This window comes from Asterias amurensis, chromosome 3 (genome assembly GCF_032118995.1).
Source record: "Asterias amurensis chromosome 3, ASM3211899v1".
NCBI lineage: Eukaryota > Metazoa > Echinodermata > Asteroidea > Forcipulatida > Asteriidae > Asterias > Asterias amurensis.
Genome location: NC_092650.1, coordinates 6,604,339 through 6,621,972, shown reverse-complemented (window position 1 = coordinate 6,621,972; position 17,634 = coordinate 6,604,339). Strand labels below are relative to the sequence as shown.

The 17,634-nt window shown below is 39.5% G+C and overlaps 1 protein-coding gene across 1 annotated transcript; it reads left to right on the top strand.

Annotated features, from left to right (window-relative positions):
- Nucleotides 1–3,627: 3,627 nt before the first annotated feature.
- LOC139934735 (cytochrome P450 3A13-like) lies at nucleotides 3,628–17,558 on the top strand. Its single transcript, XM_071929122.1, has 14 exons — nucleotides 3,628–3,794; nucleotides 4,802–4,887; nucleotides 5,688–5,781; nucleotides 6,683–6,735; nucleotides 7,397–7,493; nucleotides 8,889–9,005; nucleotides 10,447–10,535; nucleotides 11,470–11,618; nucleotides 12,437–12,579; nucleotides 13,444–13,575; nucleotides 14,120–14,340; nucleotides 14,963–15,100; nucleotides 16,194–16,356; nucleotides 16,541–17,558. The coding sequence occupies exons 2-14, from the start codon at nucleotides 4,811–4,813 to the stop codon at nucleotides 16,616–16,618; spliced, it is 1,551 nt and encodes a 516-aa protein (XP_071785223.1). The 5' UTR covers nucleotides 3,628–3,794; nucleotides 4,802–4,810; the 3' UTR covers nucleotides 16,619–17,558.
- The last annotated feature ends 76 nt before the right edge of the window (nucleotides 17,559–17,634 follow it).

Genomic DNA, 17,634 nt, shown 5'->3' with positions numbered 1-17,634 from the left:
ACGGGGGCTCCGACCCAGGAGAGCTCAACGTATGCCATGGATCTACTAGGTGAAATGTGAAGATGGCGGAGATTGATCTATAGGAAACCTTAATAAAAAAGGCTAGCAACAGCATCATTATTGGCAAATACAACAGAAGAGTGGTTCCAGCCAAGGTCTTACCACAGCAGCACATCATGGCCACGTACGAGGAGCACGGGACTGAGTCTCCTTATTAATCATTGGTCAGAAGAAATTCAATTCAAAAGATGGCGCTAGCACACTCGGGGCAGGGTAGGGGGACGACACAAAGAGTGCGTTCGATAAGCCGCGGTGCTCACTCGGAATCGAATGATCACGCTCGCTCTCTCTTGGTGACACCATGCACCTCGGGTCACCCCTAAGTTACCCACTCCACAAACAGGACACTGTGAGCTGGCCCGGGTGACTCCTGGGATGACGTCAAAGCTATTTGAACGCACCGGGACAGACCGGGGTCGACCCAGGAAAGCTAAATGGCGCGCATCGATAATTTCATAGCGACAAAATCTTCTGCCCCACCGGTGTGGGAGATTCTGTCTCTCCGTTGATTATGTTCGTGTGACACCGGTGTCCATTCGCTCGTCCCCAGCGCCTTGCTTTAACCAAATTAATACACTGGGATCGCCAAACGTATCATGCACTGTCATTGGTTCAATAATGCGCAGTCCCATCATGCATCACACTCACCGTCTGCGCCATATTATGTTTATGCACTGCATACATGACGTACTTCCTGAACAAGAATCTGTGCAAGTGATTAGCCCATCCCAGCGGTCCTGGTTAGACTGGCCGCTGGGGCCGAGCGAACAGAGTCCTTCGTCCTTCGGAGATTCTGCCCCCCCCCCCCCCCCGTCAAAAGAGGGCGCAGTCAGAAGAAGTTTGTAAACGCCGTATACTATCAATGGAGTGGGCCATCCACAATGTTTCGCACTCTGCTAATGGCATCATAGTCATGTGATAGTCGTTGCATTTTTCTTTTACATTAGTCCGCTCAATCTTTGTGAGACTCATTCTAAGCTAATAGGATGGCCTAGAACTTCGAGCTATCGCCATAAAAAAGTAGCGAAAACACCGGCTAGGTTTCGACAAAATTAAGCCGCCCTCTACTCGTTGGCTGTGCACCGATGATCATGTTTCAGAACAACAAACAAACCTCTCGCAAATGACGTCAAAAGCCTAGAACACCGAGCGCACTATTTCTGAGGATTACTTGAAACTTATGCCGCCTAGAATTTTGAATAACTTCTTTTTATTACATATTAAAAAAATACCTTGCGCTTATTATGTTCCATAAACTTTGAAATGTATGTCCCAAAACAGTGGAAAACAGAAAGATAACTACTACAGCTAAGCACCACATGCCTTTATCAGTTTTTTTTTTTTTTTTTTTTTTTTGCCACTGAAGTTGTGGCTTTTCAACCATACCCGATATATCGTGTCTGCATGAACTCCATGCAGGCTTGGCATAGCTCCAATGACGTGATGCACGGGTTCAAACGGTTTTGTACATGTAAACTTTGTAAGTTTATCAACACTTGACCAAAGTATCACATCATAGCGATCGCCTATACACAAACTAGTGGAGTTTGACAATCAGAAAGTCCATCGGACGTGGTTTTAAATACCATTGCGAAAGATACCAGTTGACAATTGGATACTTCAGAAGTCCTAAAATTAATGATAACATTCCTCTGTCATGAAATATTTCAAAGTCCATAATAACTTTGACCTGGGTTGTTTGCTTTAAACACAAGGGAATAAAGGTGGGGGATACACTAGTCGACCTCTTAAATGACACAATGCTGCACCGAAAAGCGTAGGAAATTTTTTCCCAAGATGATAGTCAGTTTACTCGTTGAGAGTGTTTTCACTTTTGAATAAGCACCACCAAGACAATTACACGTCCGAACAATAATGCATGAAAGCAATGTTTTAACCATGTTTACGCAATGCTTAGAATTATAAAATAGCACCAATTAAAGCAAATCGAGTCTCATCATCTCAAGAGATTAGATGCACAGATCCCGTGCATGGCGAAGCAAACTCGCCTTATTCAAAGTATTGTTAAAGTCACCTGGAAATATATTTTTTTTTCCAATCAAACATAAGAGTGTATTCTTACGAACAATGAAACAATTTTTTTTTGTAATTGTTTGCCACGATTTATATGTTTAAATTTGTTTGGTGGCTGACTCCGCTTACCCCTTTTGTGACGTCAATCGAGGCAGACTTTGCCTGCAATGCGTATAGTAAACACACGTGCAAAGTACTTGTACATCCAAGTCGTGAGTTGTTACATTTCAAAAAGTGTTTTTCTGCATTCAGCAGCAATACACCTGGTCGGCATTGCCGAAAAAAAAAGAAAAAAAAACAGCGCCCTCTCGGGTCGGGGTCTACTCTTAAATTTGTAAATAACATAAGAACTGTTTTTTTTTAAACCTTAGTTAACTGTTTATTCACATTCCACTCATCAAAACAAATATATTGGTGACAAAAGCTTTATTTAAAAAAAAACAAAAAAAAAAAAACAACAACACTTCCAGGTGACTTTAAACAGAGGTCGTTTTCAACGGCAGTAACACTATGGGCAGATAATAAAGCATACCATTTAAAGGCAGTGGACACTATTGGTAATCACTCAAAAAACATTATCAGCATAAAACCTCACTTGGTAACGAGTAATGGGGAGAGGTTGATAGCATAACACATTGTGAGAAACGGCTCCCACTGAAGTAATGTAGTTTTTGAGAAAGAAGTAATTTTTCACAAATTTGATTTTGAGACCTCAGATTTAGAATTTGAGGTATAGAAATCAAGCATCTGAAAGCACACAACTTCGTGTGACAAGGGTGTTTTTTCTTTCATTATTATCTCGCAATTTCGACGACTGATTGAGCTCAAACTTTCACAGGTTATTTATTTTATGCAATTATGTTAAAATACACCAACGTTGAAGACTAGTTTTTGACATTTTTTTTATGAGTAAGTGTCCACTGTATTTAACACTTAACACCATCTGAACAGCAACCAGTATAGTGTAAAAAAAAAAAAAAAAAAAAAAAAAAAAAAATCCTTAATCCACATTATTGAATGTCGTTTTTGTTTGTTTGCTTGAAGGCACATTGGATGGTTTCACCATGGAGCTGTAAGATGCAACATCCTCAGGCTTAACAACCTCTTAAGTATTGGTAATTCGGATTAGTGTTGGTGGGTATGAACAGCAGGGGGAACCTTAAGCACGAGCTAAGCCGATCTTACCCTGGACTGATGTAAGTCTGCTTTGGAAATAATGTTTTCAAATCATTCGTATGAATTAGTCGTTAATGAGAATGATCATTAATTGGGAAAAGTCGGCGGGCAACTAATTATTGTGGAATATTTGCCTCTGGCTTTTTTTTACAACAAGATTTCGCTAAACAGTGTCTAGACTGGGCCAGCAAATTTTAGTCAATAACCCTAACAATTGGGTGAACCTTTAACATTGTGCAGTGCCGTATTAGGGTTCATGCTTGCGGCGTGCACTCATTGTGCAAACACTAACTTAGTAGGTGACAGTTCAGAATGACCAAACTGTCTCTCAATGCATGTGTTTTCAAGAACCTCCGACCGGGAACAGACTGGGAAATACGTCACTGTTGTAAAGCAGTGATCTGGGGAGTATACGTGAGCGTTATAAAGTGAGTTTGACTGCACGGAGTGAACGGACCTCTTGCAGCAGTTTTTCAGGAATTCTCCGTTTGTTCGCAGGTGAGGCAACAACTGACGCACATTCGGTAAGTCAAGAAAGCAGAGTGTGATATAAAAAAGATTGATAGTGTTAGCTTTTTACCAGTGTTGCTCGTTTATTGAGCAGGGCACATGCTTTTGTACAGAATATGATAATGTATAGCTATACCTTGTTTGGGCTATTGAGTTAGAGTTGGTATGAACATGTTTTAAACGTTTTCTGATGTCATAGTCAATGCTTTACAGTTTCAAACCTATAATAAAATAATACACTCAATGGTGACTAATTCTACGATTGGAATGAAAGGTAGATTTGATTTATTGGGTTTTAATCAGAAATATACTGATGTTTAGGGTAGCTAACAAAATCTGTGGATTTGATCAAGACATGGTGTATTTATAAAAAAAAAAAAGAAAAAAAAAAAAAAAAAAAAAAAAAGGAAGCGGCAATCTTTCGCCAGTGTCCCACTCGTCTGCTCCGAAGGTCAATGACCTCAGTTGACATTCATAGATAACTAGTCATTAAAGGCATTGAACACTATAAGTAATTGATCAAAACAATTGTTAGCATACCAGCAGCGTGGTAGCAAGCGATTGAGAGCTGTTGATGGTACAACAAAAATGGGGTCCCTTTGAAGTATCTAGCGTTTAGAAAGAGGTGATTTCTCACTCAAATTTGTTCTCATTACATTAGCTGAACCCTTTAATTGGTCATTTGAATGTAACAATGGTGTTTTGTCTGTCGTTATACTCTGGCCATTTCGATGACCAGATTAGACCCAAATCTTCACCGGTTTGTTATTGTACGCCTGTGTGTTGGGAACACCAAGTGAGAAGACTGGTCATCGATATAACAATTGTGTCCAGTGCCTTTAAACCTCTTTTCAGCGAGAGACCCGTTTTGTCGCAATGCATCCGTGGAGGGCTGCCATAACATGCTTCTTCAACGTTTGTTTGTTAGTTTTCTCGTCGTTGTCGTTAACATAGTATGGTGTCTTCATTAAATTCAAACTTTGCCTATTTTAATTGTGTTGACAAAACTCTTTATTTGCAGACATTCACGATGGATATCCTGAGAGGCATTGAACAGTCGTCGGTTACCACGAAGCTAGTTATTGCAGTGGTTGTCTTGTTTTTGGTGTAAGAACATTTTTTTGGTACTTTATTCAGTGTTAAAGGAACACGTTGCCTTGGATCGGACGAGTTGGTCTATAAAAAGCGTTTGTAACCGGTTTTTTTTAATACATATGGTTGGAAAGGTGTTTTAAAAGTAGAATACAATGATCCACACAAGTTTGCCTCGAAATTGCGTGGTTTTCCTTTTACGGTGCGAACACGGTCGGCCATTATGGGAGTCAAAAATTTGACTCCCATGGGTGACCGTGTAAGTCGACGGGGTAAAACTTACAGGAAAACCGTGCAATTTCGACGCATGTTTGTGTGGATCATTGTATACTACTTTTACAATAACTTCCTACCCATATGCATTTTATAAAAAAACGGTTACAAACACTTTTCAAAGACCAACTCGACTGATCCAAGGCAACGTGTTCCTTTAATGTAAAGCTCTTTCTGTCTCAGTGTTCGAAGCACATACTTTTACAACTCCTAATTTAGAGTTGATATTATGCAAATTTTATAATTTTGTGATCGTCAATAATAATTCCAGGAATGGTAGTTGTTAGTGGGACTGTGTTGTTTTCTTTTAGAAAGACAACACTTATTATCAATTATTGTAACGTTTATGATTCGGTAACGCCGAATAATTATTTTCACCGTTTGCGGAGTAGTCGTCATAACAAATACTGTTTAACTCGTACCCAAACTTGATGTTGGAGTGATGTCTTCGTAGTGCCCCCTGGAATAATTAGCTTTTGCCTCTGGCGTTGGATGTAATGACTAAACTGTATAATAAGAACTAACGACTGTTATTATTTCAGATACGATTGGTGGTGTCACCAGTATTTCCAGCGTCGTGGCATACGTGTCGGGTCTTACCTACCAGTTATAGGCAGCCTGCATCAGATACGAAAAGTAAGTTTACCCAATTCTCATTTCACGTTGACTATTTCAATAAGGCATTGATCGAACATTTTGTTGGCACTGTAATTTGTTGTTTCTGTTGTTGGCATCTGTCTGTCTTTAGAAACAGTTGCATATTGCGCAGTTTATGTAAGTTGATATTTCTGCTATCACAAATTGGGATGAGGCAGGTCTGGGTATTTTGTCAACTAAAAGTCAACCAACACTTCTATCTCTGATATTGTGTTTCACATTTTTCTTTCTATTTGCAAATTCATGTTCGTCTCTGACACTTAGTTTTCCGTTATGAGTTCCTTTTTTTTTCTTTTTTTTCTTTCAATTCAATTCAAGCTAATTCAGTTCACTTAATAATGTGAATTTTATTCCATACGGAATACATTTCATGTTCGTCTCTGACACTTAGTTTTCCGTTATGAGTTCCTTTTTTTTCTTTTTTTTTCTTTCAATTCAATTCAAGCTAATTCAGTTCACTTAATAATGTGAATTTTATTCCATACGGAAAGTATGTCAGTAGGGCCTACACAGAAAGGCTACAAAATCAATAGCGCGTATAAGTATATATTATACAGCTTTAATATGTAGTGAATTAGTACAACATGGAGGAACGAGAGCATGAGACTGCCCTATAGAAAGCCCAGGCTAGTAGAAACCCGCCTAAATATAGACAACAACAAAAATGAAAAATCATCAAATCTCAAAACGAGGACATGACAGACAAAACGAACAATGACATTCAACAATTCTGACTACAGAATACAGAGACATACATGTATTACCAGGCTAATTGAAGACGACAAGGTTAAATAGACAAATAAGTATATTAGTGAATTAGAGAACGAGCTATGTGTCCATTGATATTTAATTCCGTGTCTATTGTTGTCATCCCCGTCAGGGTTTTGGATGCAGGTTTCCTGAGTATACTGCGAAGTACGGGAGGGTTTTTGGGTAAGTTTGTTTGTCACTTCGTCAACATTCAATTACAAAAGTAACAAATTTAATCTGTTTTACTATGATCAATGCAAATGCCTGTGGTGAGAGTCAACCGGTTTGAGATATGACTAATATTGTGTTATGAATTTTTTAAAGGCAGTGGACACTATTGGTAATTGTCAAAGACTAGCCTTCACAGTTGGTGTATCTCAACATATGCATACAATGACAAACCTGTAATAATGAAAAGAAAAAAAAACCCTTGTCACACGAAGTTGTGTGCGTTTAGATGGTTGATTTCGAGACCTCAAGTTCTAAACCTGAGGTCTCGAAATCAAATTCGTGGAAAATTACTTCTTTCTCGAAAACTATGGCACTTCAGAGGGAGCTGTTCTCACAATGTTTTAAACCATCAATCTCTCCCCATTACTCGTCACCAATAATGCTAATAATATTTTGAGTAATTACCAACAGTGTCCACTGCCTTTAAGGAACCACAAAATAAGGCAAACTTGTTTACATAAACTTCACAAAGAAATAATTTATTACATAATAATATTTGAAACTATTTGATTGGAAATAAACAAGAACAACAAACTAAATTAATATGAAACCTTAGTAACAAGTCTTAACTTCGTTACGGTTAAACTTGATATGTTAACTGTGTATTACTCAGGTGGTACATGTTTCGACAGCCTATGCTTATCCTAACGGATGCTGACATCGTCAAGCAGATTTCGGTCAAAGATTTCTCAAGTTTTACCAACCGTAGGGTAAGTTCACTCATTTTAAGTTTGGTTCACAGGAAATGTTGGGTTCATGACTGCATATGAAGGCCAGATGCCAGATCCACGGAGGGTGTATTAGGCCGTGTCCGAAAGGGCGACTTCGGCTACAGCTATACGGCTAGATCGTGCGCGTTTGCCCATTCTTCAACACTGGTGTAGACGCGCTGATCTAGACGTAGCTGTAGCCGAAGTCGTCGTTTCGAACACGGCCTTATACAGCACTTTATATAGCCTACGTTTGGTAAGAGAATCCATTCTGACGAAGAGTTATAAACACGGCGACACAATCTCCTGCTACGCCGGCTCTTTTATTTTACGTTAACTCATGACTTGAGTCCGGGAAATAAAACCTAAAGAATTAGAATGTGTCATTGCCCGCAATACAAACTAAACTTAAATTTAGCTTCATAAAACAAATTATTAGTTAAAAACAAACCATAACAGTGTTACACAGAGTAAAATTACTGACATTGACCTTTTTAGGAAGTATCTATTTGCCAGGCAGAATTTGTTCTTAGACTCACTCACAGTCTCCTGACGATGACTAAAGCAAGCTAGTCGAAACGTTGAGAGCAATTCAGAGCTGACACCGCGGTTGGGAGCAATTCAGAGCTGTACCATCCACTCTGGTAACAGTTAAAAGCAGGGCAGTTCTTTCTAGAACTGAGAAGTCTCCCGAAACCCAGATTATCTACACTCCGCGGCAGTAGAATAAATGCAAGACAGTTCTCTAAAAACAAACTCTACCTGCAGCCGATTTCGCGAAACGCTATAGTCTTGATCTTATCTCGAGTTAAGACAAGTTAACTTAAAGGAACACGTTGCCTTGGATCGGACGAGTTGGTCAAAACAAAAGCGTTTGTAACCGTTTTTTATAAAATGCATATGGTTGGAAAGATGTTTTAAAAGTAGAATACAATGATTCACACAAGTTTGCCTCGAAATTGCGTTGTTTTCCTTCTACTGTGCGAACTAACATGGTCGGCCATTTATGGGAGTCAAAATTTTGACCCCCATAAATGGCCGACGTGTTAGTCTACAAGGTAAAAGGAAAACCACGCAATTTCGAGGCATGTTTGTGTGGATCATTGTATTCTACTTTTACAACATCTTTCTACCCATACGCATTTTATAAAAAAACGGTTACAAACGCTTTTCAAAGACCAACTCGACCGATCCAAGGCAACGTGTTCCTTTAAGGTCTGCATGCTACAGTGCAGGGTTAGGACTCATCCTAAGTCATAAGATTAACTTAAGTTAGAGTTTGGTGAAATCGACGGCAAACCAAATAATTATAATTATATTGATACCTCACCATGCAATATTGCGTAAAATCCTATATTCAATTATATTCTGTTAAAATGTTTATTTTTCCTTAAGAGTAATTCTCCAGGTCCCGGAATCTTGAACAAGGGATTGTTATCACTGCAAGATGAGGAGTGGAAGGAAGTAAGATCGGTCGTCACACCGGCATTCAGCGCCGTCAAAATGAGAACGGTATGTGGTAGAGTAAATGGCTCGATTCCGTAGAGCTGCTTAAGCACACACAACGAATGGCTAGCAATTTGCTTAATAGCAGAAAGGAGCAAAGTGTATGCCTTTACCTGTCAATAATTGTAAGTGTGACATGTTAGTTGGCTGGTAATCTTGTTCTGGTAAAACAAAACATTATTTGGTTGTGCGTGGCTGTTGTGCTTAAATCCATTGGACCCTTTCGGTTCAGAAAAAAATTAAAATAAAAGTTCACATATTTACACATAACTTGTAGGGTTTACAGAAGGCAATGGTAAAAGACTTCCCTTGAAATATTATTCCATGAAATGCTTTACTTTTTGAGAAAACAGCAAAAGAATATAAATTCTCCTTAACGAGAATTACGGATTTATTTTAAACACATATCATGACACGGCAAAACGCGCGGAAACACGGGTGGGTTTTTCCGTTGTTTTCTCCCGACTCCGATGACCGATTGAGCCTAAACTTTCACAGGTTTGTTACTTGATGTATAAGTTGTGGTACACAAAGTGTGGGCCTTGGACAACACTGTTTACCGAAAGGGCCCAATGGCTTTAAGAAGCTCCTTGTTTTGAGGGCCCTGGTGGATCTATGAACAGGTACTAGTTGCTTGAAATGTTTTGTTTTAAGGTGGGTGATAGACGAAACGCCTTCTTTTTTTTCAAATAACTTGAGTGGGGTTAAAAATAGACATCATCCAATACAACATCCGAAACAACAATTTTTTTTAATACAATGTTTCAAGGCATTGGACACCTCTCGTACTAATTGTCCATTACCCAGTATTCTCGCTTAAAGGCAGTGGACATTATTGGTAGTTGTCAAAGACTAGCCTTTGTGTGTATCTCAACATATGCATAAAATAACAAACCTGTGAAAATTTGAGCTCAATCGGTCATCGAACTTGCTAGATAATAATGAAAGAAAAAACACCCTTGTCACACGAAGTTGTGTGTGTTTAGATGGTTGATTTCGAGACCTCAAGTTCTAAACTTGAGGTCTCGAAATCAAATTCATTGAAAATTACTTCTTTCTCGAAAACTATGGCACTTCAGAGGGAGCCATTTCTCACAATGTTTTATACCATCAATCTTTCTCTATTACTGGTCACCAAGAAAGGTTTTATGCTAATAATTATTTTGAGTAATTACCAATAGTGTCCATTGCCTTAACGTGTCCCCATCACATGCATAATTAATAACTAATCTATGGATGCTTGGACTCAATAATTGGTCATCGGAGTAGCAAGAAGTACACAAACCACACCTAAATCGTTCCTTAAAAAACAAACGTTTAGTCTTCTTTCACAAAAACTACGTTTACTTCAGAGGGAGCCGTTAATCAAAATCTAATTCCCGTTACAAAGTAAGTTGTTTATGCCAATAGACGATTGCAATATTTTTCTTGTATTTTCCACACACAGATGTCCTTTATGATCAATGAATGTTGTGACACTATGCTGAATAATATCGAGAAAGCAGTGAAGGAAGGAAGTAACATCAACTGCAAAGAGTAAGTGATTGTAAATGAATGATATTATTAAAAACAGACGTGTTTCTCTTGAAAGCCGTTTGGATTTCGTTTTTGTTTATAAATGTGTTTACATGCATAACGTTTTTCCCGGCCAACTTCAACACAAACCATGTGTGCACCAAAAAACTGAAGTGAACATTGAGCACTGTACTGGCCACTATTGGTAATTGTCAAAGACCAGTCTGCTCACTTGGTGTATCTCAAGATTATGCATAACATAACAAACCTGTGAAAATTTGAGCTCAATCGGTCATCAAAATATGCGAGATAATAATGAAAGACAAAAACACCCCTGTCACACGAAGTTGTGTGCGTTTAGATGGTTGATTTCGAGACCTCAAGTTCTAAATTTGAGGTCTCGAAATCAAATTCGTGGCAAATTACTTCTTTTTCGAAAACTATGGCACTTCAGATGAAGCCGTTTCTCACAATGTTTTATACCATCAAATATTAAAGGAACACGTTGCCTTGGATCGGTCGAGTTGGTCTTTGAAAAGCGTTTGTAACCGTTTTTATAAAATACATAAAAATTATGGGTAGAAAGATGTTGTAAAAGTAAAATACAATGATCCACACAAACATGCCTCGAAATTGCGTGGTTTTCCAAAATTCTTCCTTTTACCTCGTCGACTAACACGTCGGCCATTTATGGGGGTCAAAATTTTGACCCCCATAAATGGCCGACCATGTTAGTTCGCACAGTAGAAGGAAAACCACGCAATTTCGAGGCAAACTTGTGTGGATCATTGTATTCTACTTTTAAAACATCTTTCCAACCATATGCATTTTATAAAAAACGGTTACAAACGCTTTTGTTTTGACCAACTCGTCCGATCCAAGGCAACGTGTTCCTTTAAAACAATGACTACTAAAACCCCTGTTTATTTTTAATTGTATTATTTATACGCTGCAGTTTGTACGGAGGTTTCACCATGGACACGGTAGCATGGTGTGGTTTCGGGCTGAAAATAGACTCACAAGTCACCAAAGATCATGAGTTTGTGATCAACGCCAAGAAAGCATTCAAGTCGGCTGAGTCAATCTTACGAAACCTGGTTGTGTGTAAGTGTGTAAAACTTGTTTCTCTAATAATATCTATCATTCATAAATACCTCAGACAGTTTCGCTATTCCATATGATGCAACTTTCTCTCTTGTCTACCCTTTCATGTTTCCCTGTATTGTTATCGAACAATACATTTACCTTTTTTTATGGTCCAGTAATCCATCATTTCATACCAACCATCCTTTATCCTCACCACTTTTACTCATATTGGTTTATAGCCACCAATCGTTTCTCAAATGGAAACTTTGATTGGCTGTAAGTTTAAACGGTTGATAATAACCAGCTGGAGCTCTGTTTATTACGGTTGTTTTCGGATAATTCGCGCTAGTCTTCTTGCAAGACGTTTCTTGTTACGGGCGATGCGGGCGCTGTCGGTGAGGTTGCCGCGCTGTGCGTGAAAGGAACACGAGAACGTCTTGAACCAAGACTATACGCGCACAAACGAATCCGGAAACTGTCGCAACATGTCGTCTCGGTCATAAACAATGTAACACACGGACGGAGCTCAAGCACGTCGGAAACGGATAATTTTTGACTGAGTTTCGTACTGTATCACTAAAAGGCATTAATGGAAATGATAGAGTAGCGACTCGTCGTTGTCAAACAGCCGTTTAAAACGCTGCAGAGGATGATTCTACACTACATGTGACCCCCCCCCCCCCACACACACACACTTGCCCGAGAAGTGAACTTCACACAAAATAAACATTGAGGGCGCAATTGGTTCTCTACCTTCCCAAAAGTACCCCTTTAACTAATATTATGGAAACAATAATATATAATGCAGTTTCACCTTTTTCCATCTTAATTTCTAGCTATATTCCCAATGATGAGACCAGTGTTGCTTTACTTCAATGCTGGCATAATCCCCAACGAAGTTGTTAGCTTCTTCGAAACAGTGACGAGTGAATCTTGCAAACTTCGCAAAGAACAGGGAAGCGACTTGGACAAGTCTAAGGTGAGACAAGATCATGTATAAAGCCGTATCCACATCGGCGTAAACAGCTACGGCTGTTTCTAAGGCTGTTGTCAAGGACGTCATATACCTCAACGCACGATGACGCGGAAAGCTAGTAGCTGTACTCGCCAATTTGGACACGGACCTAGTAACAGATCGAACAATCCATACTTTCAAAATCGTCTGTCTATAATCAGAATTAAATTACCAATCATGTCTGGTGCGCCTATAAGGCATTTATTTTTGAAGTATTCTTTATGTACTATTCATAAATACCTCAGACAGTTTCACTATTCCTGTTGGTTGAGAGCGCGTCACATGGGGGGGGGGGGGGTTCAACCTTTGACAATGACCAGTGTTTATAACCGGTTGTGAGCGGATAGTCTGCGCTAGTCTTGATGCAAGACGTTTCTTGTTACGGCCGATACAGGCGCTGTCGGTGAGGTGGCCGCGTTGTGTGTGAAAGGAAAACCAGAACGTGTTGCACCAATACAACGCGCATGCGCACGAACGGAAACGGAAACTGTCGGAAATAGGCATGCAACACACGGATCTCGTGTACATGTAACATGTACAGTAACATGTACATATTATGGTACAGAGCTCAAACACGTCGGAAACCATGTAGAAACGGATACGTTTTACATAGTTTCTTACTTTATTACGGCCGTGAAAGAATAAGTCGCTACCCTTATTCTCTCATTAATAGCATTTTGTCTCAAGATATCCCCATTCACTTGTACACAAACGAGCTCTATCTGTCATGTAAAATCCTCATTGCATGGTGTTGCCGCGTGTTCTCCTCGTACACAATTGGAAACTGACCTTAATAACTGCTAATGGTTCGTTTCATTTTCATTTCAGAATATTGACATGCTACAATTGATGCTAAATGCACACAACGAAGCTCCAGACCCAACAGATGACGTCCCTGGAAACGGGGTTCACAACATGAAACGCAAGAGGGCGCTAACAAACAACGAAGTCACAGCCCAGGTCAAACAATAGATCTCTACTATCAAACAAACATCATTTAAACCAGTTATACGACTTAATTTTATTTTTATTTACTGAGGATGACTTTTGGCCGAGAGTTTTTGTTGATCATTTGATGAGAATGATCTTGAAGCCCGACTTTGGTACTCCATCAACTCGTATTATTTTGTGCTTTACTCTCCGATGCTCTACCAGTTTGCAGCGCAGCCAGTAGACCGACATTTTTTGTAATGTCTTGTAAATTTTTGGGGGGAGAAAAAGAGTGAGACCCATTTAGTTCTGTACTCAGACAGTCCATATTGAGATGGCCTATACCATTTTAGGCAGTATGTCTCATAGGCTCTGGATTTCCAGTTAGAAAGAACTTTCTACTTAATAGGTCTGTGCACAACAATATAGCGGCTTACAGTGTAAACACATAATACACAATACTCATAATAATACTTATTAAACAAAAATGAAAAATTTTAATTATTGTTAAATTTGTTGGGGGCAAAATGTCCCTCTAATATTTTGAAACGTTTATTTCATGTGTATGTTTCAGGCCTTGCTCTTCTTCTTAGCAGGGTACGAGACAACGAGTTCCTTGCTCGGCTTTGCCTCGTACCTTCTCGCCCTCAACCCAGACATACAAGATAAACTCTATGCTGAGATCCAAGATAAAGCCCCAAGCCGTGACGTCATTGGCTATGACGTAGTTAACAAGATGACGTACCTGGATATGGTAATATGCGAGTCCCTGCGAGTCTATCCACCCGCAGCAATGTAAGTTCATTATATACTTCAGAAAGGGGTGTGACTTTGTATCTTTTTTTTTTTTTTTTTTTTTTTTTTACACACAATATATTTCCTTTCATAGTCACACATTAATGTGTAGATGAGCCTTTAAACATCTACAAAACGAGCAGTTACGATTTGTTTTCGATTTCTTTGCAGATGGGCGTCGAGTCTTTTGTTTGGCTTTGTGTATTCTCTACCACGTTTTCGCTGGATTTCTTCTTACGATTAAATTGTGCCATTGTTCAAGAATATGTACGTGATTGTTTGTATTTAGCGCCATGAGCACTCTGATGGTTTTGTGGGCTTTATAAGTTTTAATTTTTGATTGTTGTATTGCCTGATTGAGACGGAAACTACTCCATGTAGGCAACTTTACCCAGGCATGACTGGACAAAACTGAACTGACGAACTTGTGCAAACGGCAGATATCACCATAACCCGCTGCCTCTGTTTGAACCACCAAATGTCATCACTTGGCTCATGGATGTGGATGAGGCTAGAGACTGGCCGCATCACCGTAGTCTGGAAATCTAGATACACTCTTGTTCTCAACTTAGCCAGTAGTGTCATGAATGACAATTAATTGCATCCAGTTTTGTTTTGATAGATTCGCACGCATCTGTAAAAAGACGTTTTCTTACAATGGCCTGACCATAGAGAAAGGAGTGAATGTGTTTATGAACGTTTGGGGTATCCACCGCGATGAGCAGTATTGGCCGGAGCCAGACAAGTTTGATCCGGAGAGGTACGTTTGTTTCAGCATCTTGTCTTGGTTCAATAAATAATGTTCTCATGTTGTTAATAATCCCATGTGTTTGGTTAATGTTTTTCGGCGGGAATCACACCCAACAAACAAGCTTACGATACGACCTGGGAAACGGCAGCTCAAGAAACAGCTTAAGGGGATGTGACATTTTGCTTATAAGGCAGTGTTCGTGTTTAAGAAATGTATGGTTGAAGGCAAACAGAATGGCCAGTGCGGGACTTGAACCGCAGACCTGCGGATTGCGTGCAGGTAACAGTGAAATCTGTCCCCCTAAGATAAATTGGTCTGAAGGCGGATGATTCAAAAATAGGGCGCTCCATTAACAAATGTTTGTACGCAGTTAGCTAGCCTGAACATCTGACGTCACAATTCAAGGCTCGTGAATAACGCCAGAGACCTACCTCCTAACCGGCGTGTACTTTCACCTTTGACCTCAATCACTTCACACAGGGATACGCATTCAAATTCTATTGTGGACGTGACAGCAGTGAAATCTCCACAGGAATCACTGGATCTGACAGCAGGGACCTGTCTTTATCCGCGGATAAAGACAGGTGCCCAATCTAGTACTCGGTTTCCTTATGGGGGACATGGTCTCCGCCGAGGGGGCAGCATCTCCTACGTCACCAGGGCCCAATTTCATAGAGCTGCTAAGCAGAGAAATTTGCTTAGCATGAAATGTCTTCCTTGAAAAAAAAAACAAAAAAAAACATGATACCCAACAACAGTTATTGTCTGTACTGATATTCAGCTGTTGTTTGCTTATCCTGAAAATCACGTGGACATTTTGTAAGAAATCCTGTTTTTGATTAAGGCCGAAATGTCATGCTGAGCAAATTTTTGTGCTGAGCAGCTCAATGAAATTGGGTCCAGTGCTCTACCAACTGAGGAGTACCAAATTGGTGTTGTCCGTATTCGTTTTCGGGGTGTTAGACAGAAGCCAGTCACATGAACTAGCACGCTGTGTACTGAGCCCACAACATTATATATCCGTTGCTTTCAATTATACCTAAGATTTACAACACCCATACATCTTCACTGTATCAAATAATTGAAATCGTTTTGTACACAGATTCAGTCCTGAGAGAAAACCTTTAATCCAGGCTTGCACCTACGTGCCGTTCGGCTTTGGACCGCGTAACTGCATTGGTATGCGATTTGCCTTGTTGGAAGCCAAGATGGCGCTGGTGCGTGTACTGCAGAACTACCGATTAGATGTGTGTCCAGAAACAAAGGTACATATTATTATTATATTGCAGTAATTGAAAGTATTCAACATTGTAAACATTGGGTCTAATCTAGGACAAATCTATGAATGGGGTTGCTGGAGCCGCATTTGAACCGGTACTTAAAAAAAAAAAATGCTATACCCCACCATCAAGACATTAATTTTATGTTGCCTTTTCTCGTCAATTTCAGATTCCGCTCAATCTTTGCGAGACTACATTCTCAGCTCCTAAAGACGGCATCAAACTTCGAGCTGTCGCCAGAAAATAATTAGTAAAACACTCAATCGTGTTAGTGTGAAACTATTGTTAAAAACATAAAACACCCATAGATTAGTTTGCCTGATCACTGCAACTGCCCCGTTGCAGACAACAATTTGGTTCGCATTCGCAGGAAGTATAATATTGAAATATTGACTGCTATGAGGGGCACAGTTGAAATTATAGGCCCAAGGTGATGTCAAAACCATGACTATGCCCGAAGCGAAGCTGAGGGCATAGTCATGGTTTTGACATCACCGAGGGCCTATAATTTCAACTGTTCCCCGAATATTAAGCAGTCAATATTACTTTTATATACCAAATAATATAGATTCTTCTAATCTAATTGGTTAAAATATTTAATGAACTGGGCCTTGATTTTGAAATGTATAAAGTGTAATAACTTACCAAAATATTGCTTCGTGTTTTTCATTTCGCATTCACGGGTAAAATAATACCAATCCAACACCACTGGATAACAATCCTAATACGACTACGAGAGAATAGATGCCGCCGACAGCAAAAGCACAATAAAGCAGCTGATAAAATACGCCGTAAAAATCTTTGAAGACTATCCAAAGCTCATTAACAACCACATGAATCAACCTGATGTTTCTGTTGACGTAGATGAAATCTTGCTTCAGCCATTTTTACGTTGCGAGTTTGGCATGAACACAAACAATTAAATTTCCCACACAAACAACTACGTTGAAAGGTCGTCTGCGAATAAAGGTCACAGCTATATAGTTCATGTAGTTCGCGCCGTGACACGACGAACGTATACAACGCATCAAACACTTGCGCGACCTACATGTAGAAATACAGTGTGTTGAGACGGATCCATTTTTTTCCAGGGCGGGCCGGGCATAGTCAATATGACGTCATCTTGAAAGAAAAAGCGGGCATAGCTATTTCCATGACTTCCTTTTTAACCAATCAGATTAGAGGATTCTATATGTGAGGTATATAATAATTATTATGACCGCGCTTACTTGTGCAAAAGTATATGCCTGGATGGGCGACTAT

Bases quoted from the DNA above. Each gene is read 5' to 3' on its own strand.
- LOC139934735 (XM_071929122.1), top strand. From the start codon at position 4,811: ATGGATATCCTGAGAGGCATTGAACAGTCGTCGGTTACCACGAAGCTA. The intron at 7,494-8,888 runs GTAAGTTCACTC...TTTTTCCTTAAG, and splicing joins CAAGTTTTACCAACCGTAGG to AGTAATTCTCCAGGTCCCGG. The intron at 14,341-14,962 runs GTAAGTTCATTA...TTGTTTTGATAG, and splicing joins GTCTATCCACCCGCAGCAAT to ATTCGCACGCATCTGTAAAA.